This window comes from Fistularia commersonii, chromosome 9 (assembly GCF_037954325.1).
Source record: "Fistularia commersonii isolate RoL2024-O1a breed Wild chromosome 9, RoL_Fcom_v1.0, whole genome shotgun sequence".
NCBI classification, from domain to species: Eukaryota; Metazoa; Chordata; class Actinopteri; order Syngnathiformes; family Fistulariidae; genus Fistularia; species Fistularia commersonii.
In genome coordinates, this window is record NC_141292.1 from 272,501 (window position 1) to 294,621 (window position 22,121).

General features: G+C 59.0%; 3 protein-coding genes across 4 annotated transcripts in view; all 3 read right to left on the minus strand.

Annotated features, from left to right (window-relative positions):
• The window catches only part of smtna (smoothelin a), a 3,791-nt gene extending 673 nt beyond the window's left edge, over positions 1-3,118 (minus strand). Inside the window, exons 1-7 of one of the 2 annotated variants that reach the window (XM_086153024.1) lie at positions 2,830-3,118; positions 1,451-1,539; positions 1,103-1,178; positions 860-1,012; positions 742-790; positions 297-396; positions 41-192 (exon numbers count right to left, since the gene is read on the minus strand). In XM_086153024.1, the coding sequence (XP_086009150.1) occupies positions 41-192; positions 297-396; positions 742-790; positions 860-1,012; positions 1,103-1,178; positions 1,451-1,537 (617 nt within the window). In that variant the 5' untranslated portion in view covers positions 1,538-1,539; positions 2,830-3,118. Of the gene's footprint in view, positions 1-40; positions 193-296; positions 397-741; positions 791-859; positions 1,013-1,102; positions 1,179-1,450; positions 1,540-2,028; positions 2,254-2,829 lie in introns of those variants that run through there. The other variant, XM_086153025.1, reaches the window with a different exon arrangement.
• A 1,362-nt stretch (positions 3,119-4,480) lies between these two features.
• slc35e4 (solute carrier family 35 member E4) lies at positions 4,481-10,616 on the minus strand. The gene is made up of 3 exons (XM_086151684.1): positions 10,454-10,616; positions 9,041-9,648; positions 4,481-6,619 (listed from the first exon to the last, which is right to left on the minus strand). Exons 2-3 carry the CDS (start codon positions 9,627-9,629, stop codon positions 6,120-6,122), a joined length of 1,089 nt encoding a protein of 362 aa, XP_086007810.1. The 5' UTR covers positions 9,630-9,648; positions 10,454-10,616; the 3' UTR covers positions 4,481-6,119.
• Positions 10,617-12,119: 1,503 nt separating this feature from the next.
• Positions 12,120-22,063, minus strand: osbp2a (oxysterol binding protein 2a). Its single transcript, XM_086151689.1, has 14 exons — positions 21,713-22,063; positions 20,242-20,447; positions 17,134-17,384; positions 16,893-17,061; positions 16,367-16,481; positions 16,189-16,255; positions 15,733-15,870; positions 15,409-15,654; positions 14,641-14,761; positions 14,423-14,526; positions 14,193-14,288; positions 13,863-14,047; positions 13,561-13,781; positions 12,120-13,311 (listed from the first exon to the last, which is right to left on the minus strand). Exons 1-14 carry the CDS (start codon positions 21,844-21,846, stop codon positions 13,109-13,111), a joined length of 2,256 nt encoding a protein of 751 aa, XP_086007815.1. The 5' UTR covers positions 21,847-22,063; the 3' UTR covers positions 12,120-13,108.
• Between the last annotated feature and the right edge of the window lie 58 nt (positions 22,064-22,121).

Sequence of the window (22,121 nt, forward strand, 5' to 3'; positions counted from 1 at the left end):
TGCAGATTCCACAGCGGTTCCTCAGTAGAGCTGGTCTCACTCTGCGGTGCTGAAGGCCAGCTGGAAGTTCTCCCTGGGCTCGCCGGGGTTCAGGACCGAGTACTCGAAGGCATCCGGGAAGAAGCGGTGCACCAGCGCGCAGAAGGCGATGCCGTCCTTCCAGCTGGAGGAGAAGTTCTGGATGTCCACTTCCTGTGTGGCAGCAGAGGGTGGGGGGTCGGGGGTCAGGGGTCAGGGGTCAGGGGTCAGGGGTCGGGGGTCAGGGGTCAGGGTGGGCACCGATCCGGCCGGTTTACCTCGTACGGCTCCGTCTTGGCTCTGCACCAGTCCAGAAGCATCTGCTTGACGCTCTTAGCATTGGGTGCAGCAGAGGAGGGGGGGTTCAGGGCTGCATGACTACTTACACACACACACACACACACACACACACACATGGATTTCAAACGTGTTAAGTGTGTGTTTGCGGTCCTCTGTACATTCCTTCTTATTGCCAAAAAATTCATGGAAAAATGGAAAAACTTCTTCATCTCACAGATTTCAAGAAATTGTTGAAATATTTTGGAAAAAATAACCATGAAATGAAAATAAGCAGGACGTCTGCATGAACCTCCACGAGGAGCCAGAGCTGCTGGGAACCCCAGGCGACCTCCACACCGTCAGACAGCATGACACATGGAATCAATGAGCCACCGTGTGTGTGTGTGTGTGTGTGTGTGTGTGTGTGTGTGTGCAGTGGCTCACCCTGCTGTGGTGCCCGCAGGGCTGGAGGGGGGAGTTTGACCTGTGACCTCTGACAAAACACAGGAGGTTAAAGTGAGAGTTTGCGTGAGCGATGGCGGCGCTTCAGGGCGACACTGACTGTTTGAGTCCGGCTGCTGGGCCGCCGTCGCTCCTCCGCTCGCCGCCGTCGCTCCTCCGCTCGCCGCCGTCGCTCCTCCGCTCGCCGCCGCCCCGCTCAGGACCCGGCGCTGCAGGTCCTGCTGCCGGGAGCTCCGCTCCTGCTCCCGCTTGTCTGAGACGGGAGACGGCGTTTACGCACGGATTCAAACAGTCAACCTTCTCTGACGGTTCCTGGTGGGCGAAGGCATCCGTCCACCCTCACCTCTCTTCTTCTTCAGCAGCTCCCTCAGTGCAGCACGGATCAGACGTCTCTGCTCCAAGTCCTCTGTCACATCCAACTGAAGCAGGAAATTACACACACACACACACACACACACAAACACACAAACACACACACACACACACACACACACACACACACACACACAGGTTAGCAACCTGAGTGAATATGGAAGTAAAGGTCAAAGAGTTCTCCAAAGCTCTCCGACTGTCCAGGCGATTGACAGACCGATCGGTCAATTGACTGATCGATTGATTGATTGATTGATTTTCCGTCGGCGTCATTCATATCGGCGTTACTTTCCGTCTCCAAAGGAGATCGTGAGCCCACCATCTTGTTGAGGAGCTCCTCGTCCTGGACGGCGGCGAGCTGCTCCGCGGTGAGCGGGCCGGGGGGGCCGTCAGGTTTGGACTCCATGTCTGAGGGTGCAGAGACCAGACAAAGACCACTGGTGAAGGCGGTGTGATCACGAGGTCCTCGGAGAAGACGTGAAGCTCACGAACTACAGAACACGTCACGTAACCCGGTCTTCTTCTTCTTCTTCTTCTTCTTCAGTGAATCCACCTTCTCCATCTAACCCTATTCTCTGGATCCTCCTCTCTCACACCAGCTACCTTCAAATCTTCTCTTGGGTCTTCCTCTAGACCTTCTGTCTGGCAGCTCCAATCCCAGCATCCATCTACCAATATATTCACTCTTATGACCAAACCATCTCAGTCTGGCTTCTCTGACCTTCTCTCCAAACATCTAACATGTGCTGTTCCTCTGATAGACTCATTCCTGATCCTCTCCATCCTGGTCACTCCCAAAGAGAACCTCAACATCTTCATCTCTGCAACCTCTAGTTCTGCCTGCTGTCTTCTGGTCATTGGAACAGTTTCTAGTCCACACATCATCTCTGGTCTCACCACTGTCTCGTTCAGCTTTCCTTTCCTTCTGGCCGACCGTCTTCTATCTCTTTGTATCCCTCACACTTTCTCCAGCCATTCCAACCTGCTTGAACGCATCATGGAACCCGCTGTAGATCCAAAATAACCAAGTGCTTCCATCAGTGAGACGTCCCTCCAGTCAGATAAGACACACGGACGATGAAGATCCTCCTCCCGGCCCCCCAGCCCAGCCTCTCCACGGACCCCCCAGAGGCTCCTGGGTTCCTCGCCCCCTGGACTTTGTCCACTCGCCGTCGGCATTTGACGACTCTCGATCTCCGCTCTGCTGAGATTCGTTTTCCGCCGGTTCCTCTGATCGTCGCCGCGGTCGCCGGAGCCGTCGCTCTCGGCGTCGGCGTGCCCTGCCCTCCCGGCAGAAGAAGCCTCCTGGGATGAAGGCAGGAGGTCCTCCCGACGTCCACGGGTGACCCCGTCTCTCCTGTGGGCAGCGGCCGTGTCGTGGCCTCCTGCGCGGTGAAGCTCAGGTCACCTTCAAAACTCCATCTCCGGGAGCGGGACGGAGGTGCTGCCGTGTTCCTCCTCTAAATGAGGATCCGAACTTCACGTAGGAGATGCAGGGAACGCAAACACAGACGTCTCCTGCGGCCGCGAGCAGCGTGAGGAGCGTTTGCCCCGCCGCCGCCGCCGCCGGCCGAGGAACACGGACAAATATAGTCATGCGGGAGAAGGAGACGTTCCTGAGAGCTGAGCAGAAGAATGCGCTCCGGCCGAGGGGAGGCCCGCCGGCGCCGGACGGACGGAGGTCGGAGGCGGACCTACCTGGGCTCGGGGTGCGGGGGAGCCGGTCCTCGGGCGGAGGTGGGGGTCCGGTTGTGTGCGGAGGCTCTGGACCGGCGTGAAGCGCTGGGAGTGGTCAGCCCGGACGTGCCGCCTCCCAGCGCCGCGCTCCTCCAGGACATGTTTGGGGAGCAGCAGAGGTTGCTTACATGAAGAGGGGGAGGAGGACCTCGCAAGGTTCCCTCCTCGTCACCCAGTTCTTGGTTATGTCACGCTGTCCCTCAGCCAGACTTTCCTTGTTTATCTGGTTTATCTGGAAGGTCTGAGCTTTAGAGTTGAAGCTGAACTGAATCCTCGGCGTGAGAGGCCACCAGGAACCCGACGCCTTCAGTGGAGGGATGAGGCGCCGCTGCATGTTTCAGCCGTGGATCATCACGATCTGCAGGAGGCTTCTCAAGGAGCATCAGGACCGACCCGCTATCCTGCTCGGCCTCCACCGTGCGCTGGTCTGAGAGGGATCCGGAGCAGCGGATCGGAGAGCAGGTGAAAACAGACTCAAGAAAGCAAGAGTAAAACACTGCATACATCAAACTTCTGTTTGCGTCAAACGTGCCACCGGGCCTCGCCGCTCGCCGCTCGCCTCTCGCCGCTCGCCTCCGAGGTCAGGCTTCGGTCGGCGTTAGTCCCCAGGTTTCTGCACCGCCTGGCCCACAACGAGAACGGGAGGGTGAGCTGGAGGCCCCTTCCTGAAATCAATGATCATTTCCTTGGTTTTCAGAGCGTCCATCTGCCAGGATGAGCGCTCGCGTCACACAATGACGCCTTCAGCGGCGGCCGGGGTCACGCTGACACGATCCTGGCCGGCCGCAAACTTCAGGATTTTCTTCTCGCATCTTGGCGGGCGCCCAGACGCCCGGCGATGAAGACCAAAACTGGAAATGGCACAAACGAGAGGCAAACGTCCGGAACGGGCGGTCTGAGGCTTCCCTGCAGACCATCTGAGGAGAAGATCAGACTGAGACGACCGCAGATCAGCACAAACCTGAAAACACGGGCCATTTCCTGAGAAGGGATGTGGATAAAAGGACGGCGTGGAATCAACAGGAGAACACGCCGTTCAGAAGGAACGCCGTGGAATTTGACCAGTTGGAGGGCTTTATCTCAGAAAATTCCATTTTCCTCCCGACTGAAGTTTGAACGGAGCGAAGGCCTGTCAAACAGAGGAGCCTTTCCTTTTCAGGCAAGGAGGAGGACGGGTCACACACACACACACACACACACACACGCACACGCACACACACACACGCAGTGTGAGCTGGTTCTGGAGGGACAGCCAGGAGGGAGAAATGGTGAAACGGCGCCGCCCAGCGGCCGCGGCCCGCCGGTTCCCGGTCTCCGGGATGACGTACGACTGGCTGCAGACCGTGACTCAGCACTTCTCTCTGCTGGAGCTTCTCGCCCAGCCTTGGACATCAGCACGGCGGGGTCTCTGCTGGATGGTCAATATCTTTGGTTCATTCAGAAGCCTGATGATGGATTGTTTGCTCTCAAATCATCTGAGGGCCTTCTGGGCAGACACACACCTTGGTGCAAGCATATAAAGGTTCATGAATGTGTGTGTGTGTGTGTGTGTGTTTGTGTCACCACACTGAAGTAGGACGTGTTCTAAAGATGTTCCACAGAAAAGTGCTCCTTGTTGGTGAACAGATCCATTTATTTATTTGCATTCCATGCCTTAGCCTCCATCCCAGTCAGATCCCACACATGGACCGTTCACACCCGTTCTCTCCAGCAATGTCCAGATAAGGCAGGAGGCAAACATCTCCGAAGCAGCCGTCCGTCTTTAAAAACCATAAATATACTAAAAAGCAGCGAGATCCAGGCGTCTGGGCACACAGGGAGGACCACGGACGGGGCGTCAGTGCAAGAAGGGCTGAGCATCTTCTGTGACCGTCACCCTGCGGCGGCCCATCATCTCAGCGGCGGCGGCGGCCCACCATCCCAGCGGCCTCTGTCTGGTGTGCCTTCAGCCGCGTGCTCACGGGACCTGAAGAACGGTCGGGTTTGACGAGACTCCACCGAAGAGCTCAGAAGACCTCGGCCCTTCGGGAGCCCAGAGAGGCCTGAACCAGGAGGGAGACCGCAGGGTGACGTTCTGAAACCTTTCACGGGATCTGATTGGACGGGAAGATCTGAGGACGCGGACCTTAGGATGATACGGTGCCATATTACGATCTGGCAGAACAAATTCCGACAAGATTTTGAGATTTCTAGATTTCAAAAGTCAGACCGCTGGAGGCGCGTTCGGCGAGAACCCGCCTCCACGGCCTCTGAGACCTTTGGATCAGCCCTGCAGGACGCTGAGGACTCCTGGATGATCTCTGAGGAGATCTCAGTGTAGACGTTAAAGTGTGACCTAGTTCTGACCGTAAACAAACCCCGGCTCCTGGTGGACCGGCCCCGGTCCACCGGACCCAACCGGACCCCGCCGGGACCCCGGCTGTTAAATCCCTGCCGGAGGAACCGGCGGGACCTCCGGTCCCACGTCAATTACAAAATAAATACATTTTCTTCAACATAAATAGGAGCAAAGAAAACAATGAGAGGCAGGTGAGCGGCTGAACGCCTCTCCTTGTGGACGTCACACACGGGAGAAGATGAAGGAGTCGTCGCTCAGAGAGCCGGAGGTCCTCTAGCGGGAGCAGACAGCTAAAGATGAGCGGCACTCCTTAGAGAGCTGCTGAAGCTAATTGTGGAGGCCCGCCGCTGGGACAGCCTGCAGGAGGTAACTGGACCGTTTCCACGGAGGCCGTCTGACCCGGGGGGGGGCAGAATCCGGATCCGGAGCAGAGACCAGGACAGGAGGCGGAAACCAGCACAGGCCTGCAGGAGCTCCTGCTCCGGGTCCTTTTTCCGCAAGCGGCGTGAAGGTAAAAGCTGCTGAGATCACAGAAGCAGCGGAAGCCAGATAACAGCATCTCCAGAGTGACCTCCAGGCTCCTCCACAACCTTCTGCCGGAAGTCTGTGCGGCCGGAGGTCTGAGTGGCTGGAGGTCTGAGTGTCTGGAGGTCTGGGCAGCTGGAGGTCTGTGCGGCCGGGGGGCTTCACAGTGGTGCAGGGCAGAGGCGGCGTGAGCTGCTCCGGCACGCAGACTCTGCTGGGCGCCGCCGCCGCCTGAGGCTGAATGGAGGCGGACGGGCCGCTGGCGGGTCCACAGGACAAAGCACTTGGCACGGCGAGGAGGATCCGGGCGAAGACGTCCTTGCCCGCCCGGCTCCCTCCGGCGCTTCGGCGCAGAGGTCGGTCCTCTCGTTCGCTCCCGCGTCTACGCTCAGTCCGTCTTGTCCTCGGCCTTCCCGTCCGTTCTCCGCGGGGAACATCTGCTCCCAGATGGACGGTCCCGTCCTCCGGCGGCGCCGGCGGCCTTGGCCCTGCGGGCGTCCAGGTAGCTGACGATCAGCTCCGAGTTCTGATAGATGAGCATGCCGGACAGGGTCAGCGCGGCGCCCACGCAGCTGAGGGCGGACAGCTCGCTGCCGAAGAGCACCTGGGACAGCAGCAGGTTCCCCACCACGCTCAGGTTGCCCAGGATGTGCAGGGTGACGGCCGACGTCAGCGTGATGACGCAGCAGCTGGCCAGGTTGTACATGACGGAGCCCAGGCAGCTGAGCAGGATGAAGACCCACAGGTGGCGGTCGTAGTGGAGCGGAGACTCCAGCAGCGCCCAGTTCTCCAAGGCCAGGGCCGCCACGGCCAAGATGCAGAAGCTCGGAATGGACATCAGGTAGAGCAGGAAGACGGAGTTGATCTTCTCCTCCTGGAGTAAAATGCCTGCGGAGACGGAGCAGAAGCTGGCGGTTAGAAAAGCGCTAATGCTAACGGACAGAAAACGCAGCCCCGGAGGAGGCGGAGGCCGATCTCGAGCGGACAGAACGGGTCCCCGGCACACAGCGGGCCGGGGGTCGCCCTCGAGGACGAGTTGGACCAGAGGCCTGGAACAACATCCACGGCCACGTGATCCCGTCTGACAGCCCAGCTCCGCCAGCCCAGGGGGTGAAGGACAGGCACAGGTGCACGGCCATACCCTGACCTGGGGCTGGAGATCGCACCTCCACCTGCTCCTATAGCTAATTCATTTCCCCCTTAAAGCTTTGCAATGTGTTTTAAACAACAACAATTCACTTTGTAAATAACAAATAATGTATAAAAAAATCATAATCCATAATAAAGGGAATGTAAGTAAAGACGGCGGTGGTAAAGACTGCAGAGAGGATCACCAGAACCCCACTGCGTTCTCTGCAGAGCATCTGCCACCTCAGAGTCCACAGGAGAGCGAGGAGCTCACCAGACCCAACTAGGACTGTTCACACTCCTGTCCTCCACCCGGAGGTGCAGCACTATGACATGTAGATGTATGGATGTAGATGGTTGTAGAACCAAAGGACTGGTTCTACCCGACTGACACTCATTCTTCTCCCTGCACATGTAAAGTCCACTGCCACTCAAAGTGCACTCATCCTTGCACGTGCACTTTGTGAGTTGAACCCGGAGCTGCACTCAAACGTCTTATTGCTCTGCCACTGTTTATTACAATGTTCACATTCATATCTTTGTCATATTTATAATAATGTTTACACTCTTCAGCACATATCCCAACGAACTGTGGACAGCAAAGTAACAATTTCCCTGTACAAGGAAACCCCTTTCTACACTGCTCATGTTCAATAAACACTTTGAATCTTCAATCTAAAGTGTATTGACCTTGAAGAGGGTCACAGATGGTTGGAAGAGTTTTCCATCTGGTTCTCCATCCTTAACTTCCTGGCTCCACTCTTAATGCTACAATGCTAGGCTAAATGTAACTTTGTTCCGCTCTACTTCTAAACTCCACGTATGGACGGAGTGAAGCCGCTCCTCTTTCGAAAACTATCGAACCGTCCCCGACCTGCTTTAAACAACTCTTCGGACGCCACGTCCGACCACGTTCCCACCGTGCGCCGAACCAAATCCCTGTAAACGTCTCCCGCCTTCTCAGGGACGACGCTCTCCGTCACCGTATCTCACCCGCAACAACTTCTACGTGTCTTCACGGACGAGTCCACCACACACACGCCTCAGCGGTGTGTTTCCATGCTGTCCTCTGGGCTAGCTAGCTAGCTAGCGGCGGCGGCGCGTCCCTCTGTCTTTAAACTCCACGGCCCGCTTGCTCTTCGCTGTCCTGGGCTCCAAACGCAAAGCTGAACTTCCACTGAGCCTCGGCTCAGATCCCGGAGACCCCTGACAAGACCAGGTCAGACAAGAAGCTCTGAGCGGGATCCTTTAGAACAACGAGGGCGTTAGGAGAGCAGCGATGCAAAGCAATAAATGAGAGGGTGGAAATAGCTCATTGAAAGCGGAGACCCGGCCATGCAGGCACATGTGGACCCGCTCCAGCCTTGGAGTCCCACCAGGGGTTTATCAACTCCAACTGGCAGGGAAACACATCGGCTTTCCTTCTGCCGTTTGACAAAGCCGCCTTGTAAACAAATCGGCCGTTTGTCGCCCAGAGGCCGCGATTAGCTGCTGCGTGTATTATGGGATTGGGACCATTAGGTCACAGGACCGGGTCTGTAACCGAGTGGCCCCTCCGCCGTTCCACGTACCAGAGAAAAGTGTTACGTAAGGGTTCCCGGCAAGGCATCTTCAACACAGGCTGCTTCCGATAAGACGGCTAAGAACCGTAATGGCCCGGGGGGCCTAATGCTGGCCACAGGTCACCCGTCTGTGGCCGAGGAGAGGCAACGTCGAGATGACGAGGTAGACGGGACCCGGTCCGACAGATGGATCTTTGCGACTCCCGGGACGTTGTCGTGTTCCGCCGCCTTGGACTTGTCACGCCTGCTCTTCTCCTCAGCACGTTTGTTTTGGTTGGCCCTGAGCGCTGGTGTGACGAGCGTAAACACTTCAGCCTCTCTGAACTTTGCTAATATGCTCTGTAAAGACAACCACCTCGGGAACGAGACGTTCCCCGGGCAACCAGAAAATAAGCGACTCTGACATAAGTTTCGGCGTGACCGACCGGACTGCATGATACATGACGGAAAGACAAGAAGTTCCAGACGCCCCTCCTGAGGAGGAATCTGGGCTGACTCACTCAGTCTGTGGAACGAGGAGGAATTTCCACGATAAACTTAGAATAGTGGCTGTTTGGCGAGCGGCGCGCCCAGGGTTGTTATTAGCAGCCGGAAGTCTTGGGAGCGGGCTTTGACTTACTCTGCTGGATGGACTTGACCCCCCTCAACATGGTGGCCGCGAACACGAAGAAGCAGCCCGTCTGGTCGAACTGGACCTCCCCGATGATGCTGAAGGAGGCGCCCAGACAGATGGGCATCATGGCCGTGTACTTGAGGATGTGGTGCTGCTTGCCCAGGATGAGGGCCGAGATGGCCAGGGTGAAGAGCGGGGTGGTGGTGTAGATCATTTGCGCGAACGACAGCTGCACATAGTTCAGACCCACGTTCCCGAAGGCGATGCTGGCGCAGAAAGTCAGGCTCAGCAGAAACACTTTACATTTGGCGCTGGCGGTCAGGTCCTGCTCCCCGGCGCCCCTGGACCGGACCAGCCGCAGCTTGATCAGCCCGTAGTCCACCACGATGGCCGTCAGCATGTGCAGCGCCGACAGCAGCAGCGGGTACCTGAAGTTGTACACGGCGAATATCCATTTGTTGAGGCTGGAGATGGTGGTCCCGGTCACCAGCCACACGGTGACCGCGGACAGCAGGTGGAGCGTCTCGGCGGGAGGCCGGCGTCTGCCGTCCCGCGGCGGCGCCTCGCACGGTGAGCGGCCATCGGCGGGGGTCATGTCCGCGTCATCCCGGCCTCTGCAACGACAACAGGCGTCCGCCGATCAGGCACCGGGCGGCTCTTTCTCCGCGGCGGCTCGAACGCGGCTGCCTGCCCGCTCCCCGGCGCGCCTCCCCCGGCCACGTGTTTCTATTTTGCCCGCCTGACTGGTTGCGTAACGCGGCCGCCCAGCCCACCGCCGGAAGGCGGACCGGCCCGGCGCGTCAGGACACGGGCGGGAGGAGCCTGAGCCGCCCCGGGGGAAAGGACCCGGGCCGGGAGTCGGAGTCGGAGCCGGAGCCGCTCTGGCGGACAAGGGCCGGGCCGGGCCGGGAGCCAGAGCCGCCCTGGCGGATAGGGGCCGGGCCGGGAGTCGGAGCCGGAACCGCCCCCTCCCTCCGGCTCGACACGCCCGGACGGGCTCCAGTGACGCAGCAGGCGCCCGGGGCGCCTCCGCACCGACATGTTGTGACTGTTGAAGCAGCACCGGAGAATCCGGTTCCCTCCGCCCGGCCTCACGTTACAGCCCTTAGAAACAGTAACTGCCGTTGTTACGCGGAAGTCGTCGCAGCGTCCCGTCCGCTCCGCTTCAACGGTCGGAAACGACCGGTCATCCGGTTTGACGCGGACGGCCGAGCCGCCTTCGCCACGGTAACCGTCCCTCCGCCCGGAAAGGGACGCCCTCGGGCGGGCCAGCCCGGGCTGGAGCTCCGCGGTGAGCTGCTAGCTAACGGCCGCTCGGTAGCCGCCGAGACGGCGCGGCTCCCCGGATCCCCGGTGGCTCCGGCGGGGCTCGAACATCATCCGCGACACACACACACACACCAGCCGGCCCGTGTTTACCCCGTCCGCCTCGAAGCTCCGGACCGCGGGGGCACCGAGGGGCATCACCGGGAATCGGCGGCCATCAGCGGCCATCAGCGGGAATCAGCGGGAAGCACCGCCTGTGTCCGGGGCGAGCGCCGCCATCCCGGCACGGGAGCACGCGCGCCTCTGCCATTGGACGGCCGCTTCAAAGGGCGATGACGGAAGCAGGCGCGGGAGGAACCCGGCTAACCGGCTAATCACAGCTAACCACAGCTAACCAGCTAATCACAGCTAACCAGCTAACCACAGCTAACCACAGCTAACCAGCCAAGGCAGTTGAGCAATGACTCAGGAACAGGGCCGATTCCGGAGGCTTTGGTGCCCCCCCCTCCCACACACACACACACACACACACACACACACACACCACCACCACCACCACCAACAACAACAACAACAACAACAACAACAACAACAAGAAACAAAAGAATCATATTTTTTGAAGAGAAACCTCAGGAAACCACCATGGTGACCCTTTAGATGCTCCCTGGTTGATCGAGGCTCCTCTGATCCAATAATAATGACAGAAATACACGGACTTCTATATAAATATAGGACTTCTGCAAGAAGACGCCTGGTTGGATTCCCACAGGTTTCCTCTCTGCAGGGAGTTTCCCCGTCGTCTGCACGTCTGCGTGGGGTTCCTCCGGGTTCGGTGGGATGGGATGGATGTGCACGGAAGGTGGCCTTTCCCGCTGGCGCTCACAGAATATTCATCTGTAACACCCTTCGCTGGAAAACAACGGCAAAGAGAAATCTGTGGAGCGTTTCGTCTCCGCGACTTGTTTTTTTAAACTGACATGTCGACGTTTTACATCCTATACTGCATTTCGATGGATCTGACAATGACCTCTGTTATTTTTGGTTGAAGCCAAAGTTGTCCGATGATGCATGTTTACATTATCTCAGCGGTGAATGTTGTTTAGTCCCGGCATCGTCCAGAAAACCCCGTCGACTTTGTCATCTTGTAAATCTGAGCGGGATGATGGGATGGCCCGGACAGACGGGGTCTGACGGGAGGCAGCAGGGTGACAACGGCATCTTTTTATTCGGGGTGAAAAATGTTAGGTTTTTGAGGTCGTCGGGCACAAACCATGAGATGCGTCATTTGTCGGCGAGAGTGCAAACACAACTGGGTACGAGAAGAAGTTTCCCGCCGGAGGCGCCCGAGCGCCCCAACAACATGCGTAGTTGCAGTATTTGTTGCCATGGGGACCTCGACTTTTTTAGTGATTACATTGTGCTTTATTTAAAGATCTCATTCTCTGAACGGTCCCTTGTACATTTCCTGTTTCTACAGACTTGCCCCGACAGCATCTCCACTCAGGTTCAGGTTCCGTCTACACGGGTCACATGGTGGCAGTAGCACCGAGATTCAAGTACCGCCAGGTCTCCTCCTCCCGCAGGGATCTTCAGCCCGAGTTTGCGTCCCGCTGCGGCGCTGCGATGCACACGCCTAAACCAGCGTCCGTCACGCATGTCGGTCGCCCGCCGACGTACAAGAATGTCAAAACTGGAAATAAATGACCTTGTTATTCGTGGGTGAGCGGCCTCGTTCCCGCCCGCCCCTTTGGCCTCGGGGGAAGCCGACGTACCTTATGAAACAACGCCACTGCTTGTCACTCAGGAAGAAGCCGTATTTGCTCTGCATTTATTTTTATTGTCCGCGCCGGGAATAAACCAACAGAAGTGTGGAGATAGACGGAGCTCTGGCCTCGTCTTCTGGAAGTGTTTCAGGGAACACTGTTGCAGTTTGTAAAAGAATCGCAGCCATCGTGGGGTCGATCGCAGGCCGGCTCCTCCAGGACGGAGAACGACCGCCGGGCCTCAGCAGATGCTCCTCTTTATCGACAAAACCGAGGCGACGCTCCAGCGATGTTCTTTTGAACCTCCATGAAGCTGGAGGACAAAGTGAAAGATGCTGGTCCTCGTCGATGTGAGCGTGTCCCGGGGGCGACCGAGGCCGGATGGCGTCTCCGGGTAGAACATCCCTGTTTTCATTGTCTGAGGAACACGAGCCAATGAAAGCAAATAACAGCCGGAGCCTCGGCGTGACACAAAGAACTTTACAGTGCATCCCAACGTCGGCCGTTCTGTCTGATCCTGACGACTAAGGTCTTTTTTCCTGCGGAGGGACCGTCCCAACATTCAGGTTCAATCTATTATCGTCGCGGGGTGGCGGCAATAAATGGCTTCCTCACAGCTCGTAAATCCACCCGAACACAGACGGTCTGCGAGGCAAGGTCCCACCACAACCAGAATCAGGATTTCTCCTTGGTCAGCTGTCCTTCCAGAAGAAACGTGTCCCCTGCTGTCGCCGGCCTGGAGCTGTAAGAAAGCGGTGGACGTCCCCAGGAGTCCCCAGGCTGCAGCAGGGAGGCCGGCGTGTCTCAACCAGTCTTTTGGCACAAAAGAAAGAAGCTTGCTGCTGAGGATCCTCCAGAGCTCAGCGAGAGGAACACGCCGTTACAGCATTCAGAAGGAGGTATACACACACACACACACACACACACACACACACACACACACACAACTGTGCATGAAATGTAAGCATGCACATGAATCGGTCGTGTACGTTGCAGAGTATGCGTATGGATGGCGCCCGGCGGAGGCCATGCGTTCAGGGGAAGACTAGCGTCCGGAAGCCTGAGGTGGATTTGTGCTTGGCGGGGAGCAGCTGGCCGTCTGGTCCTGGAAGATCTCGGGGCACTGGCTCCAGTCCTGGCGCTCCTTGGCCTCCCAGTAGCCTCCCCTATAGGCGTAGGAGACCTCGCCCGTGGTCTCCTCCGTCCTCCTCTCGAACCACAGCGGCTGGTAACCCTCGATCTCCTGCCCTGGAGACAAAGACAGCCGTTTCGAGGCTCCGGTCCTCAGCAGACGGGCAGCTCTGAACCAGAATGCGATCCCGCCCGCTCTTTTGCAGATTTCACATTTGAGGTTCTAACCCCTGAGCCAGTGGGATGATGTGACGGCGCGTTGAGCCCAATCTGCCCGGCGTGGTGTCGCAGAGCGGCGGCGCCCCCTGCCGTCGCCCCAATCTCACGTGTCGGGTCGGAGGAGAAGCGGGGCTTGCCGACACTCACCTTCCGCCAGGGCTTGGTTGGCCTGCGCCTCCCTCTTCTTCCTCTCCAGCCTCTGACACTCCTCCAGACGCCGTTTGTGGGCGTTGGCCTCGTCCCACAGGCCGGCCTCCATCAGCCGCTGGTCGGGGCGCAGGCGGCTGTCTGTGGGCGCCACGCCGTCCTCCGGCTCGTTCAGGGTCAGAGCCAAGGCGGAGAAGAAGTGCATGTTCTCGGCGTTGTCCCTGCGGAGGCGGCGGGAGGACAGGAGCGGTCGGGAGGGGCCGGGACGGCGGCGAGGCCTCGGAGGAGATCGACCGACTCACGGGAGAGGGTACTTCTTCCACAGCGGCTTCGGACGCAGCGTCTGATACACCGTCTTCCGCTTGCCTTCGGAGCCTCCGCAGCCCTGGCTGCTGTCCACCACCTTGGCGCTCTCCAGCTTCTCGTCCCAGGTTCCCGACAGGACGTAACGGGCCGTGCCGTCTCTGTCCTCCACCACGCCGGTCACCTGGCGACGACGAGAACCCGCGTGACACTCGGCCGTTCCAGCTTCGGCTTCTGTCCGACACCGTCTCCCCTTCTTCCTCCGGGCGTCTGCCGGACGATGCCAAGAGCAAGCGTGAAAACGGTGCGAGTCCAGGTGGAGGACCTACCTTGCGTGGAGCCTCCCTGGAGAAGTAGCTGTAGGGGTAGAACTTGAGGTGGCAGGTCTCCTTGGTGGTGCTGTTCACGACGTCGATGTCACCTGACTGTCCACAAGAGAAGGTGGCCAGAAAGGCAGTGAGGCTCAGTGAAGGTGCAGAGCTCGTTCTCATTCTCAGCGTGAGTGGGGAACACACACACGCACACACACACACACACACACACACACACACACACACACCTGATCGATCCAGAGCTTCCCCACGATAGTGTTGTGCACGGTGGAGGTCACTTTGCTCCACACGTAGTGGTTTCCACCTGAGTGGAACTTCAGGTGTATGAATCCTGCGTCCCAGACGGAGACATGGACACGGGTCACAGACGGGTCACAGACGGGTCACAGACGGGTCACAGACGGGTCAGAAACAGGGACGTTCGGACGAGGAGAAGTTGCCCCACCTGTCGGCATGACAGAGATATATTTCCCGCGAAACTTGCTTTCGATGGTGATGTCCTGCCACAGCGTCCACCCTCGCTCCGAGGTCACGTGGTGCGCCGCCGCGGGGGGGTGGTGGCTGACCTGCGGGGGGGAGAAGGTCCGGAGGTCACACACCGAGCTGCATCGGCACGCTCAGACGACCTGAAATATCCTGCTATTTATGGCAGATGATTATTTGTAACTCTTGTACCGTGAAGGGCTTTCAGAGGGACCATCCAACTGTGAGCCCGAGGCCAGCAGAAGACAAGCCTGGTAGAATGCAGGAGTGAGGTTAACACCTCGCTCTCCTGCGAGATGTTTTTAAACACGAGTTGGCCGGGATTTTGTCTTTGACAGAGGCCAAAACATCTACATCAGATTCCAGAAAGCAGGCAAGGATTTCAATCTTGGATGAACTCAAGGTCACACGCACTGATCTTGAGTTTTCTCATCCGTCGTTCTCGAACGCCCGGTGGTTCAGCTCCTCAGTGGAGCGGCGGACGTGCTCGTGGAGCTTCATAGACCTAAAGTAGGTGCCACTCCGATAGAGTTGTTGGTGGAGAGCGTCTGCTCTGAGGGGAGTGGAGGCAAAACACCCAGTGGAGGCGAAGCCAACAGTAGATCTGGAGGCACCCGACGCGCACCACGTCAGAGCTCCGAGCTCCATCCAGGGGAGACGGGCCTTCACGTGGGACGGGGTGTCTCCAGACTCCAGCGACCACGGCCGTGTCTGTGGAGAAGGGACGTACCTGCTCGGAGACGGAGCGGTAGCCGTACTCCTCCAGCCGGTCCAGCTCGTAGGTTTCCCCCAGCAGGGGGTTGAAGGGCTTGGCGGTGCGGTGGACGGTGGTGGAGTAGGAGGACACGGAGAAGGCGGCCACCAGGCACATCTGCTCCAAGGAGGAGTCGCAGCGAGCGGCCCGGTCCAGGAGCTCGCTGTACTCCAGGTCCTCGGTCAGTCGCTGGAGCATGGACAGGGGCTCGTTGAAGTTGACCTGCGGCCACGAGGACAGGGAGGCGTGTTGAAGTCCGCCCAGATGACCTCACCGTCCCGGCGCAGCTCCGGCACTCACCGGCATGGGGATCTTGGACAGGTCTTTCCCGATGCAGTTCTTCATGATGCTCCACAGGTTGAGGGAGTAGTTGGGCTTGTCGGGGATCCGGCTGCGTCGGGGGCGTCGCAGCTGCACGTGGTTCATGCTGGAGGTCTCCTTCAGGACAGACACAGGCGGGTGGAGATGCAACTTTCATTTCCTTCCCGGCGTGTTCATCACATCACGTTGACTGGTTTTAAGTGGTAATTATCGGAAGATAAGGGACGGTCTCAGGAGACCCGTCCGGCGACAGGTGGTCTCCAGAGCAGGGGTGCAGGCTCTGGGGGATCACCGCCGTTCCTGGAGGCACCGTGAGAACCTCCCAGGCAGGCGTTCCCGGCAACGCGGGTCGGCCCGTCGACGATAATTTCGTCCCCGAAGCTGCGTCGGGAGAAGCTCTGCCTCGCGGCAGCACCCGGACGTCCGGGAACGTACGTTCTCGTTGTGGGTCCACTCGCTCGGTACTCCGCCGCTCATCATACTCTGGTTACTTCCTGAGCGCCTGCCGGAGAGAACGGCACTTTCACACTTTCACACAGACCAAAGGGGTTCAGCTCCGGCACGCCTGTGAGTGTGTGTGTGTGTGTGTGTGTGTGTGTGTGTGTTGTCTCACTTGTGCTGGCTGTCGGCGTTGGCGGTCACGGTAATGAAGGCAGGCGTCTCCTCCATGGCATCGAAGAACTCATCGTGCTCGTCGCTTGTATCCTCCTGCTGTGCTCTGTCCACACCTGTGGGCAGACAGAGGTCCTAAGATAAGCTAAGCTAAGCTAAGCTAGGCTAAGATGGTGCTCTCCCTCACGTTGCTCAGATCAGTGGACGTGAGGGGCGTTCTCCATGGGAGGGCACCTGCAGCAGCCTTGCACTGCTTACACAGCAGCAACATGAGGAGGTCCAGAGACAACTGCAGTGCATTTTTTCTTATTTCAAAACAAAAACCAAAACCAGGGTCTGGAACTGATGGTGGTGTTTCACTTCATTTTAATGGGGAAACGAATTAGAAAAAGGAGCAGATGGAGGCACGAGCTCCAGCCCTGGGTCGGGGTTCCACTGTGGACTCCACTCTTTCTCCTCCCCCTTCGGTTAAATCCCCCTCCTGTGAACCCGAGGCCAGGCGTCGGGGACCCGGCCGCCCGTCTCACCTGAAAACGGGGCGGCGCTCTCCTTCCAGGCTTTCTCCAGGCTGTTGTGTTGTTTGGCCAGCTGCTCGATGGTCTCCTCCAGGTGGTGACGCTGCTCCCTCTCATGCTGCAGGGCCTTCCGCCATCTTCGGTTGTGAGATTCCGCCACGTCCAGAAAGTCACGACAAGCCTGGGGAGCGAAGGCGACACGCGTGAGAAGGCGGAGGCGCCTCGTCACGGCGGGCTAAAGAGGTCCACTCACATTGATCATAGCGTTGGAGGTGATGCGGAAGAGGGTGGCTCGCTCATTGACCGCCTTCACCTTGTCCACGCTGTCGGCGGAGACGCGCAGCTCCTCGAGCTCGCTCAGGGAGCGCTGGAGGGCGGCGCCGTGCTTCCCTATCAGCTCGTTACAGGTGATCAGATCCTCCAGCTTGCCGGCCAGGGTCTTGAGCGCTCCCGGGGTCAGGGCGCGGTCGTCCGCCGCCTCGGGGCCTTCATCTCCCGAGTCGTCTTCTCACGGAGGCACCAGAACCAGAGCAAAGCACATCGGGGTTCAGCTCGGCGATAACCCGACAACGCTCGCGGCGCGACCATGGCGAGATCCTCTGAGGACCCGCGGGTGGGGTTTCCCCCGGGACGTCTCCACATCTACGAGGTCTGACGCGGGTTTCCAGACTACGATTCCCGTCCCCCCGCGAGGGAGGCGACGTTAACCCAGGAACGCCGAACGCACCGCCGGAGCAAACCTTCCGGACCCGGGCCGGGGCGGCGGCGATGGAGGAGGGTGATGACGCTTCACGCGGCTCCAACACCCCGTGTTTGACAAGTTTGCAAAGCTGTGAATGAACACGGTTGCCTTGGAAACATGAGCCCGGGCAATCGGTCGGCTATTTTTAGAAGGGAGAGGAAAAAAAAGATGACGCATTTCCGCCCTCCTCCTCTCGCCGCCGTCTCCTCCTCCCTGCCCCGATGCCGGCCCGGATCGATCCACCGGCTCGGGGAGAACTCGGGAAGAACTCGGGGAACCGACGCTTCGAGGACCCCCCCCTTCAAACCCAGGATCAAGACAAAGGATTTTCCGGATCCGACGTCCTTCTGGTCTCCAGACTGACCGACCCGGAAGCTGCTGCTCCAGACACCCAGAAGGAAAGGAGACCGTGGGGGTTTCCTTCCTCCACGCTGAAGACACTGACCCGGCTGCACCAGCCAAACATCTGACTCCGTCCCCTGAAGCTTCTGGCTGCAGGTGGGCTTCACGCCCTGCTGTCTGAAGCACCAAAGACAGACCGCTGCAGACACAGAGACGCTCCGGCCAGCAAAAAGAAACCCTCGGGGGGAGGATTGAAAATCCTTCAGGTGTCTGTCACGGTTTCATGACCCACATAGAGCAGAGGACGTAATCGCACGATACGCCGGATGAGGACGGAGATATGTAGGTCAACCTGAAGCCCAACACTTTGGCACAGAAGAAGACAAAACATGTTTGCAGGATGCAGGGACGTGTGTGAGACACACACACACACACACACACACACACACAGCACCACATCCTGTCCTCTGTTCCAACCCCTGGAGACACACCGAGTCCCGAGGGTGTTTTCCTGCTGGTCTCCTGGCAGGATTATGAAGGAACAGCCGTGAACCTCCTCAGTGGAGCCTCAGAGGCCGTCAGGTGTGAAGCTGAGCGTCTGTTCCCGGTCTCACCGCCACGCCTGAAACAAGCAGACCCAGGTGGACCCGATGGACCCGAGAAGTCCAGCTCACACATGGGTGAGAAGTCCAGTCACATAGAAGCCTTAGAAACCAACTCCACGCCGTTCACACACCCGTTCACACACCCGTTCACACACAGGACGGACTCGCAGCAGACGGTCTGTCCGGCCAGGCAGCAGCGACACACTCACCGGATGTCTCCCGGGAAGGCGTCGCTCCAGGCTTCTCCTTACCGTCCGGCCGGCGTGTGGAGGAACAGCATCTTCCACGGAAACCCTCACGCCGCCGTCTCCACCACCACCGCCTCCGAGCGGGAGGCGGAGTCGACAGCAAGGACTCTTCATTCAGCTCCAGCTGTCGTCACACTCAGCCACACAGGGAGGGGGGGGCTGTGTGTGTGTGTGTGTGTGTGTGTGTGTGTGTGTGTGGAAGAGGGAGGAGGAAACACACCCTGCTTTCACAGCGCACATGAGAACACACACCTGCACGGAGAGTGCACGCACCGGTCCCAGGACCTGCGGCGCCACATCGCTCGCCATCACGCCCCGACGGCTGCCCCGGCCCAGGACAGCAGCGCCCCCCGGAGGCCGGAGCCAGACCGCGCCACAGTGTCGTGCGCGTGTGCGCCACCTTCTGGCCAGATGTTCACACAGGCACGGAGATGGATCTGAGAGCCGCACTTGAAGGAGCAGATGAAGGCCAGAAACAAACAGCTTTGGATTGACAGGAAGAGGCTTTCGGGAAACGAAAGAAGTGGCTGAATGTGGCGGCAGCAGGCTGGTTTTCACTGAGGACTCGGACAGATGTCCGGGGATTGTGGATGAAATTTCATGCATGCAAAAACAACTTTGGATTTGTAGAAAACATCTTTTAGTTTACTGAAAAACAAAGATTTACAGCCGCACGTAATTGGTTGACTTTTTCAGGATGGGAAATTTCAAAGAGAAGCTCTAGACCTACAGAAACACCTTCTTTGACAGAATAAGTACGAGGAACACGTTTCTCTGCTCAAAGGTCAGGAGGGTTACGTTCTAATCACAAAAGACAGGAATTTATTGATCTTGACTGAAATCCAACAGAAGAATAGGAAATCTCATTCTTAAATTCTTCTTCTTCGCGCCTGCTCTGTTCAGAGGTCGCCACAGCCAATCAGCCGCCTCCATCTAGCCAGCAGCCAATCACCCGCCTTCATATAAGCCACAGCCAATCACCCGCCTCCATCTAACCCGCAGCCAATCAACTGCCTCCATCTAACCCACAGACAATCACCCGCCTCCATCTAACCAGCAGCCAATCACTCGCCTTCATATAAGCCACAGCCAATCACCCGCCTCCGCCTAACCCTCAGCCAATCAGCCTCCTCCATCTCCTCCATCCACCTCCTGAGGTCCGTCCATAGACCTCCTCCTCTCTGGTCTTCCTCTGGACCTCCTGCCCAGAAGCTGTAACCTCAGCATCCTTCCTTCCACCTGGATCTTCTCCATCCCTGCTCTGTCTTGGAACCACCTCATCCTGACCTCCCCTCCGGACCATCGACCCCGCGATGGCCTCCTCGCCGATCATCTCCGTGCTCGTCCCTCCCCAGGAGGACCTCCTCCTCTCCGTCCCCGCCCTCCTGACTATCGTGGCGAAGCGGCGCGAAGGTCCTTCTCACCGGAGTGGTGCGTCAGCGGGGCGGCGTCGGCCTTGGCTCGCCGCAGGGCCGCCGCCCAGCGCTGGCGGTCCGCCTCCGAGCAGGTCTTCAGGTGGTAGCTTCGGCCTCCGCTGGTCAGCACCAGGCGGCAGGTGTCGGCCAGCTCGATGTGCGCCGTCGCCATGGGGATGGCGCCCCTGCAGGCGTGGGCCATCTCCGCCCTGGTCCTGAGGGAAACCAGCACAGACGCCGTGAGGAGCACATCGAAATGAGAACCTCCCTTCAGAGACGTCCCGCCGTGCTTCCGGGGGAGCCGTCCGAGGACGAGGACCGCGATAGAAACAAAGACAGGAGCGAGGCGTCATCTCATGGTGCTTCCGGGTTCCTGGACGTCCAGGGACGAGGACCTCAAAGGAAACTAAGACAGGAGCGAGGTGTCTGGATGATGGTGAAGGACAAGAGCTTCCTGTTTTACGTGTCCTCCTGGTGCCGCCCTGACAGCCGCCCTGCAAACCCTACAGGTGCTGTGTGTCGACCTGAAAGCACCTCAGAGACGTGTCTGCACCGTGGACGTCTCCGCCGTCACTCCTGCATGTTTTGGCCTGCCGGAGGAACCTGGAGAACCCCGAGGAACCCCGAGGAACCCCACGCAGACATGGGCAGAACACGGCAACTCACACGGAACCGGGGACCTTCTGGCTGTGAGGTGGAGGCTCCGCCTGTGAAACACCAATACAAAGTGCACTGCTTCTGATTCGCGCTTGGAAAACAATGATCGTCGCTCCTTCATTCGAGCTCCTGGAAGCTGGTTCTCTGCGCCGAAGCCGAGATGGATGAACCACGAGCGGCGGCCGGGGAGCAGCCAGGCTTCGGTGTGTCGCTCACACACACCAGGAGGAGCCTGGAGGCCCACCAGGAAAGTGTGCTGGACCTCCTGCGTTGGCCGCCCCCTTACATCACCTCACATCTGCAGAACATGGACTGCATCTTCATCTCCAGTACCACCTGCTGCTGTCAGAGTGCAGTGGAGCAGCGAGGGACGTCCGCCTGACGGACGAGGAGATAAGATCTCTTCAAAACGTCAGAGACGGATGGAAATCTTCCTCGGCGAGCTGCAGAACGTCTTCGGGCCTCCGTTCCCTTTCTGCAGAGACCACCTGGAGAGCAGGAGAGGCCTGGTCTCCACTGGACGCTGTCCTGCAGAGGCGTCTTTGGATTGAAACCTTGTGGAGCTTCAGACCGTGGAGTTGCCGCTTCCACTCGCACCTTCGGCCACGAGCTGTTGGAAGGAGGTCTCCTGTGTGCCGCTGAGGAGACCTGACCGGAGGTTCTCCCGGCTGATGGCCGAAGTGAAGAAGCTCAGGTGTGATTCGGGGGAAAAGAACTCGGCCGACGGTAAAACTTCCTCCCGCCGCCTCCGCCGGAGGTCTGAGCCGGAGGTCTGAGCCCGGTCTGAGGTCTGAGCCCGGCGGCCGCCCCGCGGCCCGCGTACCTGTAGTAGGACAGCATCCCGTCGCTGAGGACGAACCAGCGCATCTGGTAGCCCTTCAGGTAGTTGGTCCACTTGAAGATCCAGCCTCTGCAGGAGTCCGGAACCGGCAGCAGGCTCCGCACCAGCTCGCTCATCGGGCCCCCGCCGCCGCCGCCGCCGCCGCCGACGCGCCGCTTCCCCTCCGCCGTTCGCCGCCGCGCGATGCTTCCGCGGGTGAGCCGGCGGGCGGTCGGGGCTCCGCGGCCTACGAGGCTGCAAGGACGGCCGGAGGAGCGACCGACGGCCGCCGTGCGTCCGCCGTGACTCGGCGAAACCGCGGCATCGTGACGTCAGCGGCGGAACTTCGGCTGCTGGGAGAGAGGGGGGGGACCGGAAGTGGACGGGGGCTGTGAGTGACGTCATCACATCC